Source organism: Mastigoproctus giganteus, chromosome 6, assembly GCF_048544385.1.
Source record: "Mastigoproctus giganteus isolate SK-2022 chromosome 6, ASM4854438v1, whole genome shotgun sequence".
Taxonomy (NCBI): Eukaryota; Metazoa; Arthropoda; class Arachnida; order Uropygi; family Thelyphonidae; genus Mastigoproctus; species Mastigoproctus giganteus.
The window spans coordinates 153,567,371-153,589,732 of record NC_143580.1 but is presented as its reverse complement, the minus strand read 5'-3'; the positions used below and the strand labels follow the sequence as shown (position 1 = coordinate 153,589,732).

Genomic DNA, 22,362 nt, shown 5'->3' with positions numbered 1-22,362 from the left:
CTGCGCACGCCGGATTCTAACGATGTAACCCTGGAACCAAGGTATGGGCGTTAGATCCCAGTGATGCTAATCTGGAAAACCCAGCAGCATCACTGGGAGGTCCCCTCACCACATACAGGAGCCCACATCTAGGGGGCACCTGTACGTGGTTGTATCCTCAGTTCTGGCTCTTTTGACAGAGGTGTTGTCTGTGTTGTCGTCCGATGCCCTAAGTACCTGACCCACCACGGAGCCCACTTGTGAACTAGCAGGTACTGCAAACACGAATGACACGCCAAGTTCGCTTAGGAGCACCATACCCACGTTTCCAATAAGCCTTGATCCCGTCCCAGGACCAAAGGGAGGGAGATTAGGCAGGGGCCTTGTTAGGGGCCCCTACCTAATCTACCAATGGAGGGGTGTACAAATATTAATGGCAGGGCAGTGTATATCATATATGTACACCAAAAAACTAATTGTTATGGAAAGCAGCAAAGGATAACCATCATGAAGCCCCAACTTATTAGTAATTCTGTCTCCACGCCATCAGAGACAGGGGATAGAATTACAGATAAGATGACATGTACATGTTGGCATAGAAAAACAAAAGAATTGTACTTATGCTTTCTGCAATACTGACACCAAAGCAACAACAGGATAAGTAAATTAAATTAAAAGGACATGAGTTTCTGCAATCACAGAAAGAGAAATTTTTATCGTATCAATCATATCAGCAGCACATATAAATACACTGTATTTACAAGTAATCCTTCATAACATATAAAATAACTGATAGAGCCATACACAGAGAGGCAATTCAAGATTAAAATGCGAGTTAAAACATCAAAAACTAAGGATGAACATTAAAATAGAAAACTAATTAATGATATGATACATATAGATAACAGATAATAAAATAATACATAACGATATTGATAAATTAACAATAAACATTAACAGATAATAACACTGGCCAAAAAAATTTAAGAATTTGAGTTTTTTTCCTCTACAAATAATATATCTCATGGACTTTGATGATCATCCACAGATTTAGAGAGGAATGCAAGTTACTTATTGGAATTTAATGAAATTTTAACAGCTATTACAATAAATTGTGTAGAAATATATATATTTTTAATATTCAATTTATATGAATTATAAATGAGAGTATGATAATTTAGCCAGAACAGTAGGAAAAGAAAGGATTAAGGTTAATTATGAGGGCATCATTGGTCATGGGTCAGATTCCACTGGTTTAGAGAAATGCCAATATATACAAATGAATAATGGTGGTTCTAAGAATAAAGTGGATCAATACAGATACATCAGTCTGATTTCACTGGTAGGAAAACATCATAGAGGCGATGATAAAGATTGCAATACTGGAAACATTTAAATCGAATTGGAATTCTTAAGGCTACACAACAGTTTTGTTAAGGGAAAACTATGTTTACCTAATCTAGTTAGCAATTTTGGCAGTTACTCAGCTTGGTTTAGGAAATAATTTCAACATTGTTTATTGCATATTGACAAATCATTTCACTGAGTTCATCATGAGGGGTACTGTACAAACAGGAACATGAGTAAGATTCTAAGATGAATTGCTGGGTTTTTGCAGGGCAGGAGCCAGAGGGTTGAGATCAATGGTTACTCTTCTAGTGACACAAGTGGGGTCTCCCAAGGAGACTACTGTTGTTTTTGATTTTCATAATTGACACTAACGAAAAGAAAGGCGAGATGTCAAAATTTTCAGGTGATGTAAAGATTGCAAGGATGGTTAATGATCAATGCCAAGCAACTCTCCTTCAAAATGACGGATAGGCCAGAAGGTTGGTCAAAAAAGTGGCAAATATGTTTTAAGGCAGCAAAATGCAAATTCTTATACTCTGGCATCTTGAATAACAACCAAAAAATAACTTATATACTTGGTGGGGTTGAATTAAAAACAACAAAGGAGGAAAGGGATTTGGAAATTATGATATGGCTGGACACAAACCATTTCTGAGTAATAATGACAGGCAGCAAGCAAAGCTCATAGTATCCTACCAATGATTTATTGGACCTTTGCTTGAAGAGACAGAGAGGAGATAATTCCATTGTATAAGGCAATTATAAGACTGCACTTGGAATATTGTGTGTGTGTGTGTTCAAGTATGTGGATTCATCTAAAAGGATATCCAGCTTCTCAAAAGGGCCTTTGGACCCTTTTAAGAAGCTCAATGACAAAGACAGACAAACTGCTTGGTGAGATCTGCAAATGGCACCCATATGAGGAAATACACTGAATATGTGGACTAAAGAGCTTCATATAATTAGGAACCTTAGAGGGGGGGTGACTGATTGAGGTCTTAAGGGTCTGGGAGGATAGGGATTAGTAAAATGAATGAAGGTAAAATTTCCATTATTAAAAATAATTTTAGAATTAGAGATCATAAATTCAAACTAGTTGGAAAGATGTTTAGACTGGATTGTAAGAAGTTTTCTTAATTACTGGAGTAAATTACCTCCAGGGGCAACAGGCTGACAGCTTGGGGAAATTCAAAAGTCAGGTGGATTATGTAAGTGAGGAAGGGAAACATAAGTTGTTTATAAATTTATTCTTTATTTTTTATTAATATTTATACTCATTTTTATTTTATTTATTTATTTATTTTTGGCCAGAGCAGAAAAAGCTGGTCGATTCCTTGCAATAGGTAATTATATTCATACCAAGGGCTATTCAATAAAGAATGATTATATACAGGGTGATTCACTACCAGTGCGACAAACTTCCAGGAGATGTAGGGGGGGGGGGCACAAAGACGAATCGGAATCACATAGCATTGCAGGGTCCGAAATGCCTTCGTCATGCAGTAGAGGACGTTGAACGGGAGGTCACGTGAACAGCGATCCCGCTGGAAGTCAGCATTCGCGAAGAAACCAAGTAGCAAAAGTCTTCCGGAGTGGATAATCTGCAGGCTCCAATGATTGGACGCGTTGCAGATGGTATGAACTCGTTTGGTTTGTTGACAGTACCCTCCATACAGTGGATTGGGACATACCCAATTGTTGGCCTATCGCTCGAGTACTCGTACTCGGATTGCCTTCTGCAAGACGTAGGACTTTCTCCTCATTGTCTGGAGTCCTTGTCGTTCGCTCTTGATTCATGGTACCTCTCGTGAAACAACCAGTCTCACGTAACCTTCTGTGCACACGTGCGAAAATCGTATGACGAGGAGCACACCTGTGCGTGAAACGTTCCTGGTACAAGCGCAGAGCGGCGCGCCTGTTACAGTCCACAGCTCCATACGCGAGGTGCATGTCGGCCAGTTCAACGTTTGAATGCTCGTCCATCCTACTGCCTCGGGAACCGGTTCGCAAATGCTGACTTCCAGTGGGATCGCTGTACACGCGACCTCCCATTCAACGTCCTCTACCGCATAACGAAGGCATTTTGGACCCTGCAATGCTATGCGATTCCGATTCGTCTTTGTGCCCCCTACACCTTCAGCAAGTTTGTCGCACTGGTAGTGAATCACCCTGTATATATATTTTTTTTCACACCATATGTTTATTAATCATCCACATTTTGATGGTTCTTTTCAAAGTAGTCCCCATTTGATGAGAATGCACTTACTCCAACATTTCTGTCATTTTTCTAAAACATGGTGGAAGCCCTTTTTTGACATGCATTTGAGAACCGCCTCCAATGTCTTTGCAACTTCTTCTGTGAACTGCAAATCTTTTCCCCCTCTTTTAACTTTGGAAATAAAAAAAAAACCCACAGGGTGCAAGGGCAGAGCTGTATGGTGGATGAGGAACATATTTGACATTAATGCTGGCAGAGTACTTCATGACAGTATGAGCAATGTAAGGTCTAGCACTTGTGATGCAGCAACCACCCACCAGTTTGACTGTTTGCAACGAATGTGTAGTTCTATAGTAAGGTCCTATAACAGTTGTATGATGTGGCACAAAGTGCTGGTAAACCATTCATTGAATGTCAAAAAAACAAATGACCATAACCTTTCCTGCAGAAGCCACAACTTTTGCTTTTTTCAGTGTTGCCGATGACATTTCCACACAGCTTTATTGCTTACTCTGTGGGTCAAAATTATGAAGCCATGTCTCATTCCCCATCATTGCCTTGTGCAGAATCTTACCATCTTCAGTGACTATCCATTGCAGCTCCTGTCAAACCTCCATGCGAACTTGCTCTTGTTCAGGTGTAAGTAGCCTTGGAACCCAGCATACTGAAACAAGGGTTATATGTAGACTGTCATGGAGAATACTGCGTGCTTTCTACTGACATTCTTGGCAGATCTATCAATTGCTTACTGTTATACAAGGAGCTTCTCTCATGATTACAGAACCAGCGTTTGTGGTTTCTGTGATAACAGCAGTGGTTGGAGCTCCAAGGCTGCCAATTTTTGTGATTGAATCCTGCCCATCTTTAAACATTTCTAAGCCACTTGCAAGCTTGCTATATGGAAGTGTACATTCACAAAGCCTCTATTAACATTTCATATGCTTCAACTGCTGCTTTTTTGACACAGAAACAAAATGTGAATGCAGCATTTGTGTGTCACATCCACTGTTATATAGGAGAAACTGACACAGGAAAACTTGACTGATCACCAAAGTCAAACTGTCTGCACAACTCAACTGTGCAGTTGCTGATGCAGCTTGGTTTGGTATTAAATTCTGCAGCTAATCTAGAAATAGCAATCAGTATTTGTGAAAAATTATGATCATTCTTTATTGGATAACCCTCATAATATAAGGGCAACCTAGATTTTTTTTTTTCTAGACTTGTAATAAATTCTCAATCATGATTTTTTTTAGTAATCTGCACTCTTGTTGCCCAGAAAAAATGTTCACAAACTTTTATCGAGGGATTTCAAAACTTCCAATTTCAAAAAATTTAACACTCGTCCAAAGCATTCATCTTTTGTTAACTCTCTCTCTCTCTCTCTTTCTCATCTGCAGACCAAAGATACACCTTCTTTGATTTTGGCATCTGTAATGCATGGATATGTATATATTTTTTTAATTTTTTTTTTTTTTTAATTTTTTTATTCTTTTAGTTCTAAATAGCGAAAGTCAACTTAATTCCTGTACATAGCTTTGGCAACATTCTTCATTAGAACTATTTTAATAAGGTTACACACTTCATTTATGTATTACTCTGAGATACAAAAAAAAAAAAAAAATCCAATGGTATCAATGGCATTCTATACATTTTTATGGCAGTACTGGCACAATAAAAATTTGAAATTTTTTCCTATTAATTTTATTTTATATCCATTTGTATGTAAAAGGAACATTGTACCTGTGATCAATGTCTTTCAATATGACCAGGAAACAGAATACAGTGTTCTTAAAAACAGACAACATGTCGGGCTCACCAGGTGCAATATCATAATCTGAAAAGTCTGTTTTGCAAAAATAATCATGGGAAATTCAAGGGTACAGTTATGCAAAATATTATGAGTGTAGTGTATAGTCAAATCAAAAATAAATGATCACGGAGAGCATCAATTCTGTTACTAATAAAATTCACAAAATTAAAAAAAAAAAAAAAAAAAAACTGAAGTTAGTTTATGGTTTATTTTTTGTTTCAAATTTCATACTAATCAAAATTTTATTACTTACAATTAAATTATTTATTTTCTTTAATATAGACTGATAATTATTTTAAAATTTATATTTTTGTTGTTCTTCTTCTTGTACTTAGTGGATTTTAGACTTACAAAGCCTGTACCATTAAATCTCTTCAAAGAACTGTTCGATCCATATTTTTCTTGGATGCTCTGTTTCTTTTTCCAATAGGTTTGTAGTTCATGGCCAATTTTGGTAGTCTCTTCCTACTCATTCTCTCTACATGCTCTTTCCATTTTAACCGATAGTTTTGCATTTCTTCTATTGGGTTGGAGGTGTTTAGTCTTTCTGTTGCATGTTTCTTTGGTGATTTAGCCTTGTTAATCCCAGTAATGGTCTCAGAAATTTCATTTGGACTGCTTCCAGATGTTGTTTAGCCCCCCTCCTGAGTGTCCATACTTCACTATCATATTTAAGTGCTGCCTTTGATTTTATGTTATGTATTGTCATTTTTTTGCCAAAATTTCTTTCTATTATTCCATTCATTCTACTGTAGATTTGTAATTTGTATTCCATATGTTTTTTAAATTCTGAAATCCTATTTCCTAAATATTTAAAAATCCAGTTACTTTTTCAATGATGTTTCCATCTATTTTTATCTTTACTCGTCTGATATCATTACCACACATTGCTATAGTTTTTTTTTAAAGTTAATATGTTTAAATTATAGTTCTTCGCTACTGTATTTAAACGGTGTGTTAATACCTGTAATTCATCCTGATTTGGCCAACAGCATATAAAATTGTGTTAATTTTTCTGTTGTTGGATAGCTGAATTCAATCTGTTATAAGTTTTTTTTTCCATTCCTGCAATATTTTGTTAATATAAACATTGAATAGTGTTGGTGATAATCCACAACCTTGTCTTACACCCTTATTTGTTGATATAGGTTCTGAAATGTGTCCATTCATATATTTTATGCAAATTTTTGTGTCTTTGTATATATTTCTCATTGCATTTATTAGTTCCTGGGGATGTTATTATTTTCTAAAATGGTCCATAGTCTTTCTTGATTCAAACTATCATACACATTTTCATAATCAATAAATAATAATATGTTGGTAAATTTTGTTCTCTTCTCTTTTTGATTATTTGTTGCAGAGTGAACATTATATCTGTACATCCTCTTCCTTTTCTGAATCCACACTGAATGAATACACAGAAGAAAACTTCTTTGAAGTATTCTTCTGCCGATTCATTCAGTTTGTTCTTTAATATATTTGCATCTAGTTTTGATGCCGTGGATAATAATGTGATTCCTCTGTAATTCCAACAGCTATTTTTTGATCCTTTTTGTTATATTTGAAAATAAACAGGATGTGATGCATTAATGGTAAGAGCATAGCATTGTGACATTTGTGGTGGGAGGAAATGCTTTACATCTCTGAATGGTGTCAATTTCGTTTGAAACAGAATATAGTGGATTATAGATGACATCTTTCCTTCATTATCCTCAGATGACACAATTTGTGGGAGGAGGGGAAAGGGGTAAAACCTTAATTTTTATAGTGAATGGTTTTGGCTCAAAGGTCCTATTTACATAAACTGCAACAATACTTCTGAACAGAAGTTCCACATTCTCATAAGATTCTTTCATGTGGATAGCATAACTTGATACATGTAATCAGAATCACTTACTGACATGTCAACAGAACATTTTTTTGGTTCTCTAAACAGTGGGTGAATTATTTTTCTCTACCTTACTTCCTTTCTTTTTTTTTTTTTTTTTTTATTAATTTCACAATGAAGGAAAGATAACTTGTGGTCACACTATACTAAAAATAACAAGAAAATGGTCATACATTATATATTTATTAATCAGAAAAATTTTAGAAAACAAAATAAAACATTAAACAAACATGTTTTGTTAAAAATATTGCTTAATCTCACTTACTCATGTATCAGTTTGTGATTGACAGGAAGTAAAGACAGATAAAGGTGGAGACAAACTTTAGTATAATCTTCTGTCCAAGATGTGGGATCTAAAATATATTATTAATAAATAAGAAACAATTTTTCTAGTTGCTATAATTCTTATACAATAAATTAAGGTAAAACTTTAATTAACACAAAAATGGAAAAGCAAATCTAGTAACTACAATGAACATAAAAAAAAAAAAAATAAATAAATAAAATAATTAAGAAATCAAAAAGAATTACAGCAAAATATAAAATGCATCACACTCTTTATAAATGCAAGTTAAACTGCCGAAACTCCTCTACAGATGACAGGGACAGCCTATTCCCATATATTGGTCAATTTCTTCTTTAAAATCCCCTGATATTCCAGTTTTAAGGTGTACTGACATGGGGAAATGGTCAGGCAGCTTGCTAAAGGAATTCTGTATGCCTTCAGATTTATTGGAAGAAGATTTCCAATACTGTAACCCTGTAGCCTCACCTTCCAACTGAGAACAAGTTGTTGTTGCTGCTGTAAGCTTATATATATATGGTGGATTCCAGTTATTTGGGCCACTGGTTAATCAGGGCAGTCGTTTATTTGGGGCAAATCTTAAAAAGCAGAATCCAATTGAGACAATAGCCAGGGTTTACTTTGCTTAATTGGGACAACATGACGTTTAATCGGGGCAGGAGACCGCAGCACTGGAGATTACCCTACGATTATCTCCGACCATATCACATGGTTTGGTCGGATTTCTGGAGGTCACAACCATAAAACAATAAGCAGTCACCTGTTTATTGAGCTTTTCTGTTTAGTGCAATCTATCATAAACAGACAGTAAACTCGATCTTATTGAATTTGCGATAATACTGACAGCTAGAATTCTGTGAGTTATTATGGTGAAATGTGTTTACACTTTCATGGAATCTTCAACCATATAAAAAAATAAATTTTCAGAATCTTCTCTTCATTTCTATTTTTAAAGCTTTGTAATTTGTTACTCCATTCTCACTTGTGTGTATCATGTTACTTGCAATTTGTGTGTGCCGTGTTCTTTGTTATTGATTGCTTATCTTTTTACTGTTTTAAATTTTAACCCTCACCCACAAATGTCAGTGAACAGAAATGTCAACCAGTTAGTATGTACATATTACAGTACGTATTAATTATTCTGATTATCACGTATATTCTTCCGATTTTCAGGTATCATTTAATTTTTTAATTCGTAAGGTAATAAAGGGTAAATTTGTGCTTAATATATCTTTACTTTTATAGCCTGTAGATAATATTCCCCCTATTTTTGCTAATTAGAATCGCTGTTTAATAGTCCTGTATTAAAATTCAATACACAAACATGATCACAATGACTGGCGCTTACTGCACATTGTATAGTGAATGGTGCTTTACTATGGTGACTCCATCGTAATGTGATTCGATTGTACAGTGAACAAAATGTAAAGCAGGGGTCCATTGCATTTTTAATTTTTTTTATGTGGAACTTCGGATAATTGGGACAGCCGCTTAATGTGTGTGTGTGTGTGTGTGTGTGTGTGTGTGTGTGTGTGTGTGTGTGTGTGTGTGTGTGTGTGTGTGTAAGGTTTAGATTTTTAAATTTAAAATAACACCATGTAATATGGTAAAAATGGGGATATATAAGTATTTTGCTATAGTATAAAGGTGACATGGCAAATGTATATAGGTGCGAGAAGCAGCAACAAAGAATACAAAAGTATATAAGCAAAGTTTTAATAATTAAGTGAGAAAAGGGGCTGACGGATGGAAATGTAAAGAGCATAAGGTGCCACACTAGTAAAGAAAGGCCAGAAAAAAGAGAAGTATTAAGGGTGGATGACAGGAAAAGAAGGCAAAAAGCCTAAGTGTTACACTGAATTATTAGAAATTAAAGGCTGAATTATAAAATCAATTAGACAGAATGAAGCTACAGGGGAAAAGTAAAAAAAGTAAAAATTAATGGTTAATACTAATGATTACATTAGTATTAAAATGTTTTAAATTTTTTTATAATAATGAGGGTAAACAGAGCAAATTCTTCCATAAAGATAAGGATGGTAATCCCAATGCAGTGTACATGAAAAATTAAGCTAAAATTCAATAAACAGTATAATAAAATTAAAATAATAATAACAAGGCAATGTATGCAGTAATAAGTGGATTTGAAGGGAGATCAAAAATAAGGAAAATAAGAAAGGCAGGTTGGAAAATTACAGCATGCTTTGTAATGCAAATGGTATTGGAAAAGGAAAATAAAGTGTGGTAAAGGAGGTGTAAAATAATGTATTAAAAATAGGCAAAGGTAGCATAGAGAAAAGGATAGCAATAGCATCCACATTGCCCTTATGTTACACTAATAGCGAAGGAGACAGAAAAAATGAAGTATAGAAAGAAAAAACAAAGAAACGAATTTTACAATACTCAGGCAAGCTGGAAGATTGAATTCTCAACATCTTACAGAGGCTCTGGCTAAGAAAGCATTAGAAGAAAAAGATGCTAATATCACATGCCTATAAGAAAGCACTGTAAGGTTGTTATGAGGGAAATATAAATTTTTTTTATTAAAAATTGAGTACATATTGTGTCAGTAAAGGTAGAAATATACTGTTGGAACTATATAAGAGACAGAGAAGAAAAATGCATGGGATGCATATAAATTATCAAGCGACTCAGAAGCCTATGGCAGATATAATCTAGTCTGTAATCAAGTCACAAAGGAGGTTAGGCAGGCGAAGGCAGATTATGAGAAATCCTTGGCAAAAGATGCTAAGAAAAACAGCAAGGATTTCTTTACTTATATGAACTCTAAACGGAAGAGGATGAATCTGATTGGTCCACTTAACATCGATGGTTCGACTGTTGATGATCTTGCTCAGATAGAAAACAAACTGAATGAGTATTTTGCATATACATTCACACATGAGGAATTACTAAGGTTTGAAAATGGCAGAAGGTTATCAAATTGTAGCAGGGTACTTAATGATTTTGTAATAACTGAGAGCAAAGTGGAGGAGAAATTGTTGGATAAACATAAGAAAAGCACCTAGGGTGGATGGGATCTATCCAGTTATATTAAAGGAGGCGGTAAAACAACTAAGCAAACCTTTAGCCATAATTATGAGAGCATCCTTGGACGCCGGGGAGGTTCCCACGGACTGGAGATGTGCAAATGTATCCCAAATTCACAAACGGGGATTGAAGGGTGACACGAGTAATTACAGACCAATTAGTTTAACTTCTGTTCTGGGTAAAATAATGGAGTCACTGGTCAAAGATGCATTGCAGGATCATCTAGACAAGACTGCAGCAATAATTCAAACACAGCATAGGTTTGTTAAGGGAAAGTCTTGTCTGACAAATTTGATTGGTTATTATGATGTAGTTACAAAGGAACTGGATGGATAAAATAATTTTGATATCATATATTTGGATTTCAAGAAACATTTGACACTGTTGTGCATGGAAGACTATTGTACAAATTGGAGCAGAATGGTATTAAGGGTAAGTTGCTACAATGGATAAAAGGATGGTTAAGTAAGAGAAGAAGGAGGGTGGTAATCAATAGTACTGCTCTTTGTGGACTAATGTTATTAGTAGAGAACCACAGGGTTCGGTGTTGGGTCCACTGTTATTTTGTATATTTATCAATGATATTGTTGAAGGTATATTTATCAATGATATTGATCAGGCTTAGTGTCGAAGTTTGCAGTGATACAAAGGTTGGCAGGGTTGTTAATGACAGTAATGGCAGTGTGCTACTGCAACAGGATCTAGATAATTTGGGCAGATAGGCCTAAGATGTGGCAACTGAAGTTTAACCTTGACAAATGCAAAGTACTGCATATGGGTAGAAGTAACCCGAGAGAAAAGTACCAACTGTGTGGTACTACACTTAAGGTGGTAGAAAATGAAAAAGACCTGGGAGCAATTGCGCAGTCAGATATGAAGTTTTCTGAGCAATGCAGATAGGCTACCAGGGCAGGTCATGGGGTTTTGTCAATGATATACAGGAATTTTGCTAGCAGGGAAAAGAAGGTGATTGTCCCTCTGTATAAGGCAATAGTCAAGCCACGCCTTGAGTACTGCATACAGGTCAGGAGGCCTCATTTTAGGAAGGATGTCAATTTGTTTGAGAGTGTACAGAGAAGGGCAACAAGATTGGTGAGGGGAATGAAGGGATCCTCTTACCAAGAGTGGCTTAAGTTCTGCAAATTGCAGTGGCTGGAGACTGCGCAGTGATATGATTGAGATGTATAAGGCCTTGAATGGGTTGAGCACGCTGAATTCTGATGGGATCTTTCCACTTGTTCAGATTACGAACCTAAGGGGGCATAAATTCAAATTAAGAAAAGACAGATGTAGAATAGATGTGCAGAAATTTGCCTTTAACCAGCAGGTGGTTAATTGCTGGAACAAACTTCCATCTGTCGTTGTGGAAGTTGATAGGTTCTGGACAGGCATTTGGAGGGAATGGTGTGATTTTTTTTTTTTTTGGCTGATGCTGCATAAGCTCATACACTAGCTTTCTTGCATTACATGCCACCACTACTACTGCTACAGACTGAGATGGCATGAATAAATATATATAAATTTTTATTACTATAGAAAATCAAATATAGGTTGAGAAATGTTCGATATTTAAAAAACTAGTGTCACTTCCTCATATATGGGTTGTAACAGGTTTCTACATATGGCGAAAAAATTAATGTGATTACTTTAAATAAATTTCCTAATATTTAAGGAAAAATCCATCTCATTCTCAGTTCTTTATAAGGTGAGTGTGGTGCATAGATTACTGCATATCAAGTAATTACTTTGTTGAGCAGTGCTAAACAACAAATCCAGGTGACACTAAAATATCTTGATTTTTTGGGGTGCCTACCGTTGTAGTTGTGCAGTAGTCAGAAATTCAAATTACAGTGCCTTCGTTTTAATCAGAAGTGCAGTTGATAACACTGGTTCATGGAAAGTCTTAAGTCTGGCTGAAATAAATCAAAAATGAAATAATTCATCTTGTAGCGGCCACAAATAATCAAGAAGCTGCACAAAAATTTGTAATTTCTGAAATTCTCATGAGAGACTGGTGAAAACAGAACAAGTACTGAAAGAAATGCCAAAAACAAAAATAAGGCAATGAGGATATGCCTCAAAGCACATTTTTCAACATCAACTTATGCACAGATCAATACATTTTATAACTTCCTGGGACCTAAAATTAGGGAATCAACTTATACTCCAGTATCTATGGTAATACACACACACACACACACACACACACACACACACACACACACACACACACACACACACACACACACACACACACACACACACACACACACACACACACACACACACAGAGAGAGAGAGAGAGAGAGAGAGAGAGAGAGAGAGAGAGAGAGAGAGAGAGAGAGAGAGAGAGAGAGAGAGAGAGAGAGAGAGAGAGAGAGAGAGAGCAATTTTTATATAAATCAGATTTACTAACATATAGTTTCAACTATTATTAAAGTATTAAACTTACGTGGCCTAGTACTGGAATCCAAAATCAAATCAGATGGAGGGAGTGAATCGAGTAAAAATTTTAAACTTCTCAAAGCAAAAGCCTGTTAATAAAATCATATAATAATATAATAATACTGATATACAAATATCAAAATTTTACATATAAAGATCATCTACGCAGCCATCTGCAGAGAAAATTATTCCATGGGATGGGCACATATTTAGTAGGCACACCCCGTACATGAAAACCATACATAAAAGTTTAGTTCTAAACATTAACAACAAAACAAATTAAAAACATTCTTGGTAGTTTTTTTTAAGAAAAACAATGTTGAAGTTATTATTATTAATAGCAGTGGCAAATGACACCACAAGGAAGCAAGCTGATACAAAGAAGCAGCATCATCATACAGTAAAAGCAAAAAAAAAAAAAAAAAAACACTACCCACAGCATATGTTCACCCCTTTGTAATAACAGTAGATTTTTTTTATAAATTTAAAAACAGCTTTAAAAATCAAACTTTTTAATGATAAATTTTATCAGAGCTTTTAAAAATGCAAAAGTATAACCTATTTTGGAAATTGAGTGTTTGGTTCTGTGCAATCACATTGTCATCAAGCCAGTCCCCCCCAGTAACATCTTTATATATTCAAAGAAACTGTTTTTTTCTGGCTACAGTACGTATCTAATCCAAATAAGTAATTTTATTTGGGTTACTGGTAAGTTAAGCACATAAATAACAGTAAGCTCAGGAATTAGTAGTCAAAAGTATGTGTATTTTTATACATAGACTACTAATTCCTCAGATTTCTATTATTAAAAAACTGTTTCTGCATTTTCCAAATTTCATGGATATAACCTCACTTCCCCCCACATTTCATTTCTTAAAAGTACCGATTCTATATTTATGCACTGAATTTTAATTAATTATTTCAATTTAATCTCATGTTATTTCCTTCCTGTTTGCAAACTACAATTTACATATTTAAGGTGCCATTCTGAAACTATTCCTGATCCCATGACACCTTCTAAGCTCCAGATAATAATATACCATTAGTATACTAATATCAAATATATACTGCTGGGTATACATACACTCAGTGATCACTGAATTATGACCCCATCCATAATGGACTATGCTGCATCACTCACAGTATAAAAAATCAAACAGCTTCCTATGCTAGATCAGTGGAAATATGCACCTGGTAATGCAAGTCAAAGTGATAAAGTATCAGTTATGGAATGTAATAAAGATATCACAGAGTTTCAAAGGGGCATGACTGTGGGAACTCATGTCGGGTGCTTCCATATCGGAAACGGGCTGTCTTGGATGCGCATGGCCCACTGTGGTTAAGATGTTCCAAGAATGATGTTGAATGGGTCAAATTACCTCTCACCGACAGAACCATAAAGGATTATGCAAGGTGGATGTTTGTGGTATGTGAAGGGTGCTGGGGATTTTATGGACTCAAAGGCAGGTCACTATGCAACAGTTTACATCACAAAATATGATATGGGGAATGCAAGAACAATATCCTAAATGACAATGTGCTGCACACTCAGGCGTATGAAGTTCCATAATAGATGATCCAAGAGACACCCTCTCTTCACTGCTGATCATTGTCGAGAGTGAATGCAGACTGTTTGGACACTAGAGGATTGGACACAAGTCCGATGGTTGGATGAGTCCAAATGCCCGATACAACACACTGACAGATGCCATGGTGTGCAGTGCAAGCAACACGAGACTATGGAGCCACTGTGCATGGTGCCGACCATCCAGGCAGGTGGTGGCGGTGGTGGTTGCTTAATACAGGGCATGTTTTGCTGGTAAGAGCTGTGGATACTGGTAAGGATACAGGTGCGTATGGATCAGCATTTCACTGGTGAGGTCTACTGGCAGCTCTTAGGAGACCATGTGCACCCTCCCATGTTGTATTTTCCAGGGATAGAAATGAAATCTTCCAAGGCGATATTGTGCTGAATTGTCAGGCCTACACTCTGTGCAAGTGGTTCAATGAACAGTGAAGATATCACCCATCTTGATTGGTCTCCAAATTCACCTGACTTCAATCCAACTGAACACCTGTGGGATGTTTTGGAAGGGGAAGTGAAGCATATGGACAAGCAACCGTCATCTACTCCGAAATTGTGGAAAGCAACAATTTCGGAGTATATGACGGACTAGAATTCTGAAGATGTCCTTATGGACGTCTTCAGAATTCTAGTGGAGTCAATACCTGAGCAAATAGCAGTTGTTATCCATAGAAATGGTGGCCCAACAGGGTATTAGGTAGGCAGTCATAATTCAGTGATCCCTCAGTATATATAGAATGTATACAATCCACGACTTACATAAGGGTTGCGTTCTGCAGAACTTTGCACAAATTGGAATTTCCTTAAATGCTTATGCAGCACTCACAACTGTGGTGCCGAATTAGATTGAATCAAAAAAGAAATGTTTGACAAACATGTATATAGAATTATTTATTAAATTTTTTTTCACACACACAGGAAAAATTACAAGAGTGTGCTTCAAAATGTACAATAAAAAGATTAAGACAGGTGCCAGTACAAACACCTTATAATCAAAAATAATCATTGCCAGAATCAACGTCTCTGCCTGATAATACACTGCTGCAGAATTATTTATTAGTAAATAGAATTATTTATTAAATTTTTTTCACACGCACAGGAAAAATTACAAGAGTGTGCTTCAAAATGTACAATAAAAAGATTAAGACAGGTGCCGGTACAAACTCCTTATAATCAAAAATAATCATTGCCAGAATCAAGGTCTCCATCTGACAAGTACAGCACTGCAGAGGTTAGAGATTTAAAGAGTCAGCTGCTTATCCTTATGAACGAACATATTAATAAATGACTGGAAGGTGGCTTTTTTCTTTCCTTTGTAGCAAGCAAGCATATCATTCACACCCTTGTTAACTTTTAAGAATTGTTCACTATCAGGATCGATCTTCTCCAATCTCACCATCACCGATACAATTTCACAAAATATCTTTGTCAACTTTCCGGTGGTGAAGCATTGCTGCTCCTCTTTTGGTTCATCTCGAGTCTCCTTTTCTTCTTTCACTATTGCTGCTTGCAAGTCAAAAAGTTTTTCATTAGATAATTCCTTCTCTTCTTCCTCTATTAACTCCTCCAAATGAAGTAACTCTGAAAGCTTTAAAATCTTAACTATAACTTCTTCATATGATTCATCTTCTTCAAATCCTTCAAAGCCTTTTATGTGCCATGGGCACGTTTCCTTCCATACGCCATTTAAACAACTTTTAGTAATTTCCACCCAGGCCTTATTAATTGATGGATGGCGTGGTAACTATTGTAAGATTTCCAAAAGTCTCTTAATGTCAAATTTTTATCACTGTCTAATGCACACAGGGGCTTAGAGGGGAAGAGGCATTCTGTGTGTTATCAGACACTCAGTCTAAAACACCGATGGATCCAATATCTTTCTATTTCGGAAGATTTAAGAAAAGTCTGGATGGCCTGCCTCCCAAAAATCCACTCATGCACACCTTGTTAATGGTAAGCCCTGTTACGTCACTTAGGTGGCAATGAACATGTTGAGTAGTTCTCTTCAACACTCCTGGTCAGCATGAAGATGAAAAGACCAAGCCCGACAGCATGACAAAACAAATGGCCCTCAGTACACAGCAGCTTTCACTCTCCCTCTTAGGCAGCGAGAGGATCAGAGTTAAAGCAGAAGGTGCTAAGAATCTCTGGGTGTGACCATGAACGGAAACTGACCTTGGCCTGTAACAATGTAAAATCGCTCATCGGTGAAGATAGATATTAGAGCTGGAAAAGGAATTAGAAAATGTAAATTGGAATATCATTGGTTTGGCTGAAACAAGAAGAAGAAGAAATGAATCACTTATCACTTAAGTTTATCAAGTGGAAATCTGCTGTAGACCAATAGAAACAATGAGAGGGGCGAATTTGGCTTTTTGGTCCATAAAAATATAAAAAACAACATTTTGGAATTCAAAAGTACATCACCAAGGGTGTCAAGAATACTACTCAGGATTTCTAAGAGGTACAAGCTAAAGGTTATAATGATTTAGGCACCAATGTAGAGCCATGATGATAAAGAGGTTGAAGGAATGTACACCGAAATTGAGTTTTCTAGATAAGCAGAAAACCCAGTACACTATCATTATGGGGAACTTCAATACTAAGGTTGTAAAGAGACAAAACAGTGCAAAAAGGAAATTTTGGAATCGGCTAAAGTAACGAAAGACTTGTGGAATTTGCAGAATCTTGAGGCATGTCAGTAATGAACACTTTTTTCAAGAAAAGGGTGAACAGAAAGTGGACATGGAAGAGCCCAAATGGATTAACAACTAATGAAGCCGACTTCATCCTCACTAACAGAAGATATATCGTGAATGACGTTACCATCCTGAACAAGGTAAATGTTAGAAGTGATCACAGAATGGTAAGATGCACACTTGATATAGATGTAAGAAAAGAAAAGAAAAAACTGACTCGAGTAAATAATATGGAGGTCTTAGAGATAACAGAAGAGAAGATAAAGCAGAGTATACTTGAACTTAAGAATAACTTTGAGCTTCTGCAGACTGTTCAAGACCAAGATATCAATAAGGAATACTACAACTTTTGAAAGTGATAAAAAGACTAGATAAAAACCTATGGGTAAAAATAAATCCAAATAAGAAAAAAATAGTTGAGAAACACTTGTCGTAATGAACCGAAGACGACAAATAAAGAGCAAGATAAACACTGACAAGGATAAAATTGAGTATACTGAGTTATGCAAAGCCATTAGAAAGAGACTCTGAGAGGACATAAGAAGATTTAACACAAAAAAAGTAGAACAAGCATTAAGGGAAAACATAGGACTTAAATCAGCAGCCATGAGCAGTAGCTCATGGCTGCTGATTTAAGTCCTATGTTTTCCTTAACTTTTAAGTCCTATGTTTTAAGTCCTTTAATTTAAGTCCTATGTTTTCCTAACTTAAATCAGCAGCCATGAGCAGTAGCTCATGGCTGCTGATTTAAGTTAGCTAATACAGAAAGACAAATGATACTGAAACTGAAGAATAATGAGGGTAGTAGGGAAGGTATAATTTAAATAGCAGAAGACTACTACAGAGAATTATACAAGGAGCGAGGAAATGATGCCAGCAGTGGGGAAGATGGATCAAAAATTAGTAATACATACGACATACCCAATATCCTTTCTGATTAGGTAGAACATGCGTCGAAGAAAATGAAGATCAGAAAGCCCCGGCGGGAGATGAAGCTATTGTAGAGTTGTTAAAATTGGGAGGAAGAGACATGACACAAAAACTGGCAAGACGCTTCACAAAATGCATTAGAAAAGGTGTGATGGTTCAGGAGTGGAATAATGCAATCATAGTTTTGCTGCATAAGAAAGGAGATAAATCAGAAATTGAAAATTATAGACCAATTAGCTTATCCCACATCTATAAATTGTTCACATGGGTTATTACTAACATATTAGAAAGAATACTTGATGAGAATCAACTGAAAGAGCAAGATGGCTTTAGGACAGGATTCTCAACTATGGATCACCTTCGCATAATATCACAGTTAATGAAGAAAGCAAATAAACGCTATTATGCCTGGCATTTGTGGATTATGAAAAGGCATTTGACTCCATACAGCATAAGGCCAATTATTTGGGCACTTGAAAGACAAGGCATAGATACCCCATATATTATGATTTTGAAGAAAATATATGAGAACACTACCTCCTTTATTAGACTAGACAAAGACAAAAGCAAATTTAAAATTGAGAAATGAGTTTGGCAAGGAGACAATATCTCCGAAGTTGTTTACTGCTGCCCTTCAAGAAGCTTTCAGAAGATTAGACTGGTCACAGAAAGGAGTCAATGTGAATGGAGAGTACCTAAACCATTTACGATTTGCAGATGACATTGTGGTCATAAGCAATGATCCCTCTAATTCTTTGGGATCATTGCTTATGACCACAATGTTTTGCAGAGTTAGTAAGAATTTCAGACTATAGATGAATATGACTAAAACAAAAGTAATGATGAACAAGTATGCCACAGAAAGGGATATAATCATTGAAGGAGCAGTAATTGAAAAGGTGGATTCATATACTTACCTGGGACAAGTCATTAGCTGTAATAATGATAAATGGCTGGAAGTCAAGAGAAGAATAAATTTTGGAGGGATAGCATTCAGGAAATATAGTCACATACTGAGGAACAAAAACCCAATTTGTCTGAAACGTAAAATAATGAACCAATGTATACTCCACACCATGACTTATGGAAGTGAAACTTGGGCACTCATCAAAAGAATGGAGGAGAAGATGAGAACGACACGGCAAAGAATGGAACGAATTATATTGGAATCAGACTGTTAGATAAGAAGAGAAACACATGGATTAGGCAGCAAACTCAAGTAAAGGACATTCTTATCAAAACTAAAGAACAAAAAGGGTCTTGGCCAGGACACATAGCTCGAAGATATGATGCCAGCTGGACTAAGAAAATAACAGAATGGTACCCAAGAGGACCTGTACAAAAACGTGGAAGACTTTTTTTTTTTGGTTAGTTGTTGGCACATCAGCTTCGGTGGCCATAATGCACCTCCCAAAGTTTTTGCATTTACTCTGATCCAAGCCCGAGACGGGATTCGAAACCGCGACCTTTGGGTTGCCAGCCGTGGAAGACAGCGATGGAAATGGACAAATGAAATTCATGAGTTTGTGGGTAGTAAATGGATGGCCATGGCACAAAACAGAATGTTTGTTATTTGGTTTTTAGGAGCATTAGCAACTAAGGCCATATTGCTCGGGGAATATGCGGTGGTCATTCCCTGACCTTTCCGCATCCTCTGTATTTGGTGGTGACGGGATCAAAACAGAAGGAACTGGAAAGTTGCTGGAGAGGCCTTTATCCTGCAGTGGATTGAAAATGGATGATGATGATGATGATGATGAATGAAGACAATAACTGAGCAAAAGTTGTGCGTAAATATGCTTTGAAATTCAAAATAACACCCTGATCCATAGGTTGGATGAGTGAAGTCATTTTTGGCAGAAGAAATATAGCTCTCACGTTCAAATTGAAATCATCTTGGTGTGCAGGATGCCCAGGAGCATTATCTAATAGAAGCAAAGAGATGAATTACAATATAAACACAATGAATGTTGTATGTACTTTATTTTAAGGTACTTGGCTTACAGCTTAACTATGCTGTCTATGTAATTTTGCTGTCCTAGTCAGGTCTGACATTTCTTTCCTGAAGGATGCAAAATAAGTTGCCATGTTTTTTAAATTTGCACAGGGTGGCAAAAATTTACATAAAGTTCAATTTGCGTAAGTTGAGTATTGCGTAAGTCAGGGAAAGGATATACTGTTATTATACAAAACCTTACAATACTAAGGGTTGTGATGTGCTTAAAATAGACATTATTTCTAACTGCAGATGCATTACTACAGCCCGAAGGTATAGATTAGCGGGAAATACTGAAGTAAAATGAAAAAAATTACATCAAATAAAGCAAATTGAATGAAATAAGATGAACAAAAAGCAGGACCATATCATTTACATTGATGTGGCAAATAGAAATCTATTCAAAGCAATAATTTCTATTAAATACAGGTAGGTCCCGACTTTATAAGTTAATTCGTTCCTATTGTGTGCTTGTAAAGAGGAAATTTTTTTTCCCAAAGACGTAATGTTAAAATCAGGGGTTACATTCTCAACAATGAAATTAGTTAGCTTATTAGTTTAAGCTTAAACAATGATTGATTTATCCAAAGAAATAAAAACATGGCTTGTAAAATCAAACAAATTATAATAATAAAGAAATTATTTATGACTTACAGATGTTAAAGAATGTTTATTCTTCATCATCATCGACTAAATGCATACTCGTTGATCACTCGTTGTTATCGCGGCACTCATTGTTGGTCTGTTGGAGGCACAAGCAGTCGTTTTGTTTAGAAATGCATTGAGGCATTTGTTTCCAAGATAGTCTTCTCTTTTCTTTATAAATTTCACGATAGCATGCATAAGCATTTTTTTAAATCTGTAGCAACTTTCCTAGTACGCTGCAAATTTGAATCTTGTGACTCGAAACCTCAGTGAATTGAACATACACTGAGGTGTCTGACACTAACTGCTCATGCTTTAAGAGAGAATAGTGGACTGATGTTTCAAACTGAATCAAGTGGCTAAGCTTCTGATTTCTTCAGAAGCTTAGCCTTGTTAAAGTAGTCATGTACTTTAAGATAACATGTAAGTCAAGTATTGACCATTTTTTCCAAGACCTACGTAAACAGCTGATCAGATCAATATAGAAATAACTGTTTTGGATTTAAGGGTGCTTTTCTGGCTTTCAAACTGCAAAGGACAATTTCCTTACACCAAAAATCTGTAAGCTGCTTTGCCAAATAGATTTGGTTATATAGAAAAAGCAATAACTCTAGAGTGTGCGAGGCTCTGTTTTAGCATCCAAAACTTTATGACATCTGCTCCTGCAGCACTGGCTTTTGCAGTAGCCAGTTACTAATTCCTCTTTAATTAACATTAGGCAATAAGGTTTAGCTCTGCTTGAGGAAAATTTGAGTGTTTTTTTCTCAATTTGTTTCTTGAGAGGCAGGAACTCTGTTGAATAAATATCGTATATTGAAGAATGTTTCTTTGAAGAAATATTCTTCATATTAAAAAAAACTAATAGAGGCACATTGGTTGGTTTTTGATTTTTAGGAGCATTAGCAACTAAGGCCATATTGCTCCGGGAATATGCGGTGGTCATTCCCTGACCTTTCCGCATCCTCCGTATTTGGTGGTCATGGGCTTCAACCCCCGGTCTAACCAAGAAGCGTGTGCTAGGCACTGCTGCTCCTGCCCACCTGGCTATGGAGGTGCCTAAAGGCACATAAACACGATTACAGAATTTTTGCTAGCACTGGAATTGTTCATCATCTGGATCGCAACAGAAATGAGGTTATGTAAATTTGAATGTTTAATTATAATGAAGTGAAAAAAGAAACCCTACGAAAGAAAGAAATCCATAGCAATATTTTTTACTTTTTAGTACTGAACATAGTAATTCTGAACTTTTGAGAGAATTATAGAAGTGTTAGGTTTAGGTTTAATTGACTTATGCAGCCTTAATTTATATACTATCAAGGTTATCTTTACAATATGTTTGTATATTTATTAAAATATTTAGTTATTTTTCAAAATGTATTTTTAATTTCTTTTTTTTTTTTTTATTCATTATACTTTTTACTTCCTGCTATATATTTATATTATGAATAAGTGAACA

General features: G+C 35.9%; 1 protein-coding gene across 1 annotated transcript in view; it reads right to left on the bottom strand.

Moving 5' to 3' along the window:
* Sym (symplekin scaffold protein) overlaps positions 1-22,362 on the bottom strand; it is a 662,620-nt gene that overhangs the window by 174,263 nt on the left and 465,995 nt on the right. The window contains exons 22-23 of the mRNA XM_090376545.1: positions 13,056-13,137; positions 7,514-7,601 (exon numbers count right to left, since the gene is read on the bottom strand). Of these exons, the coding sequence (XP_090232671.1) occupies positions 7,514-7,601; positions 13,056-13,137 (170 nt within the window). The remainder of the gene's footprint in view (positions 1-7,513; positions 7,602-13,055; positions 13,138-22,362) is intronic.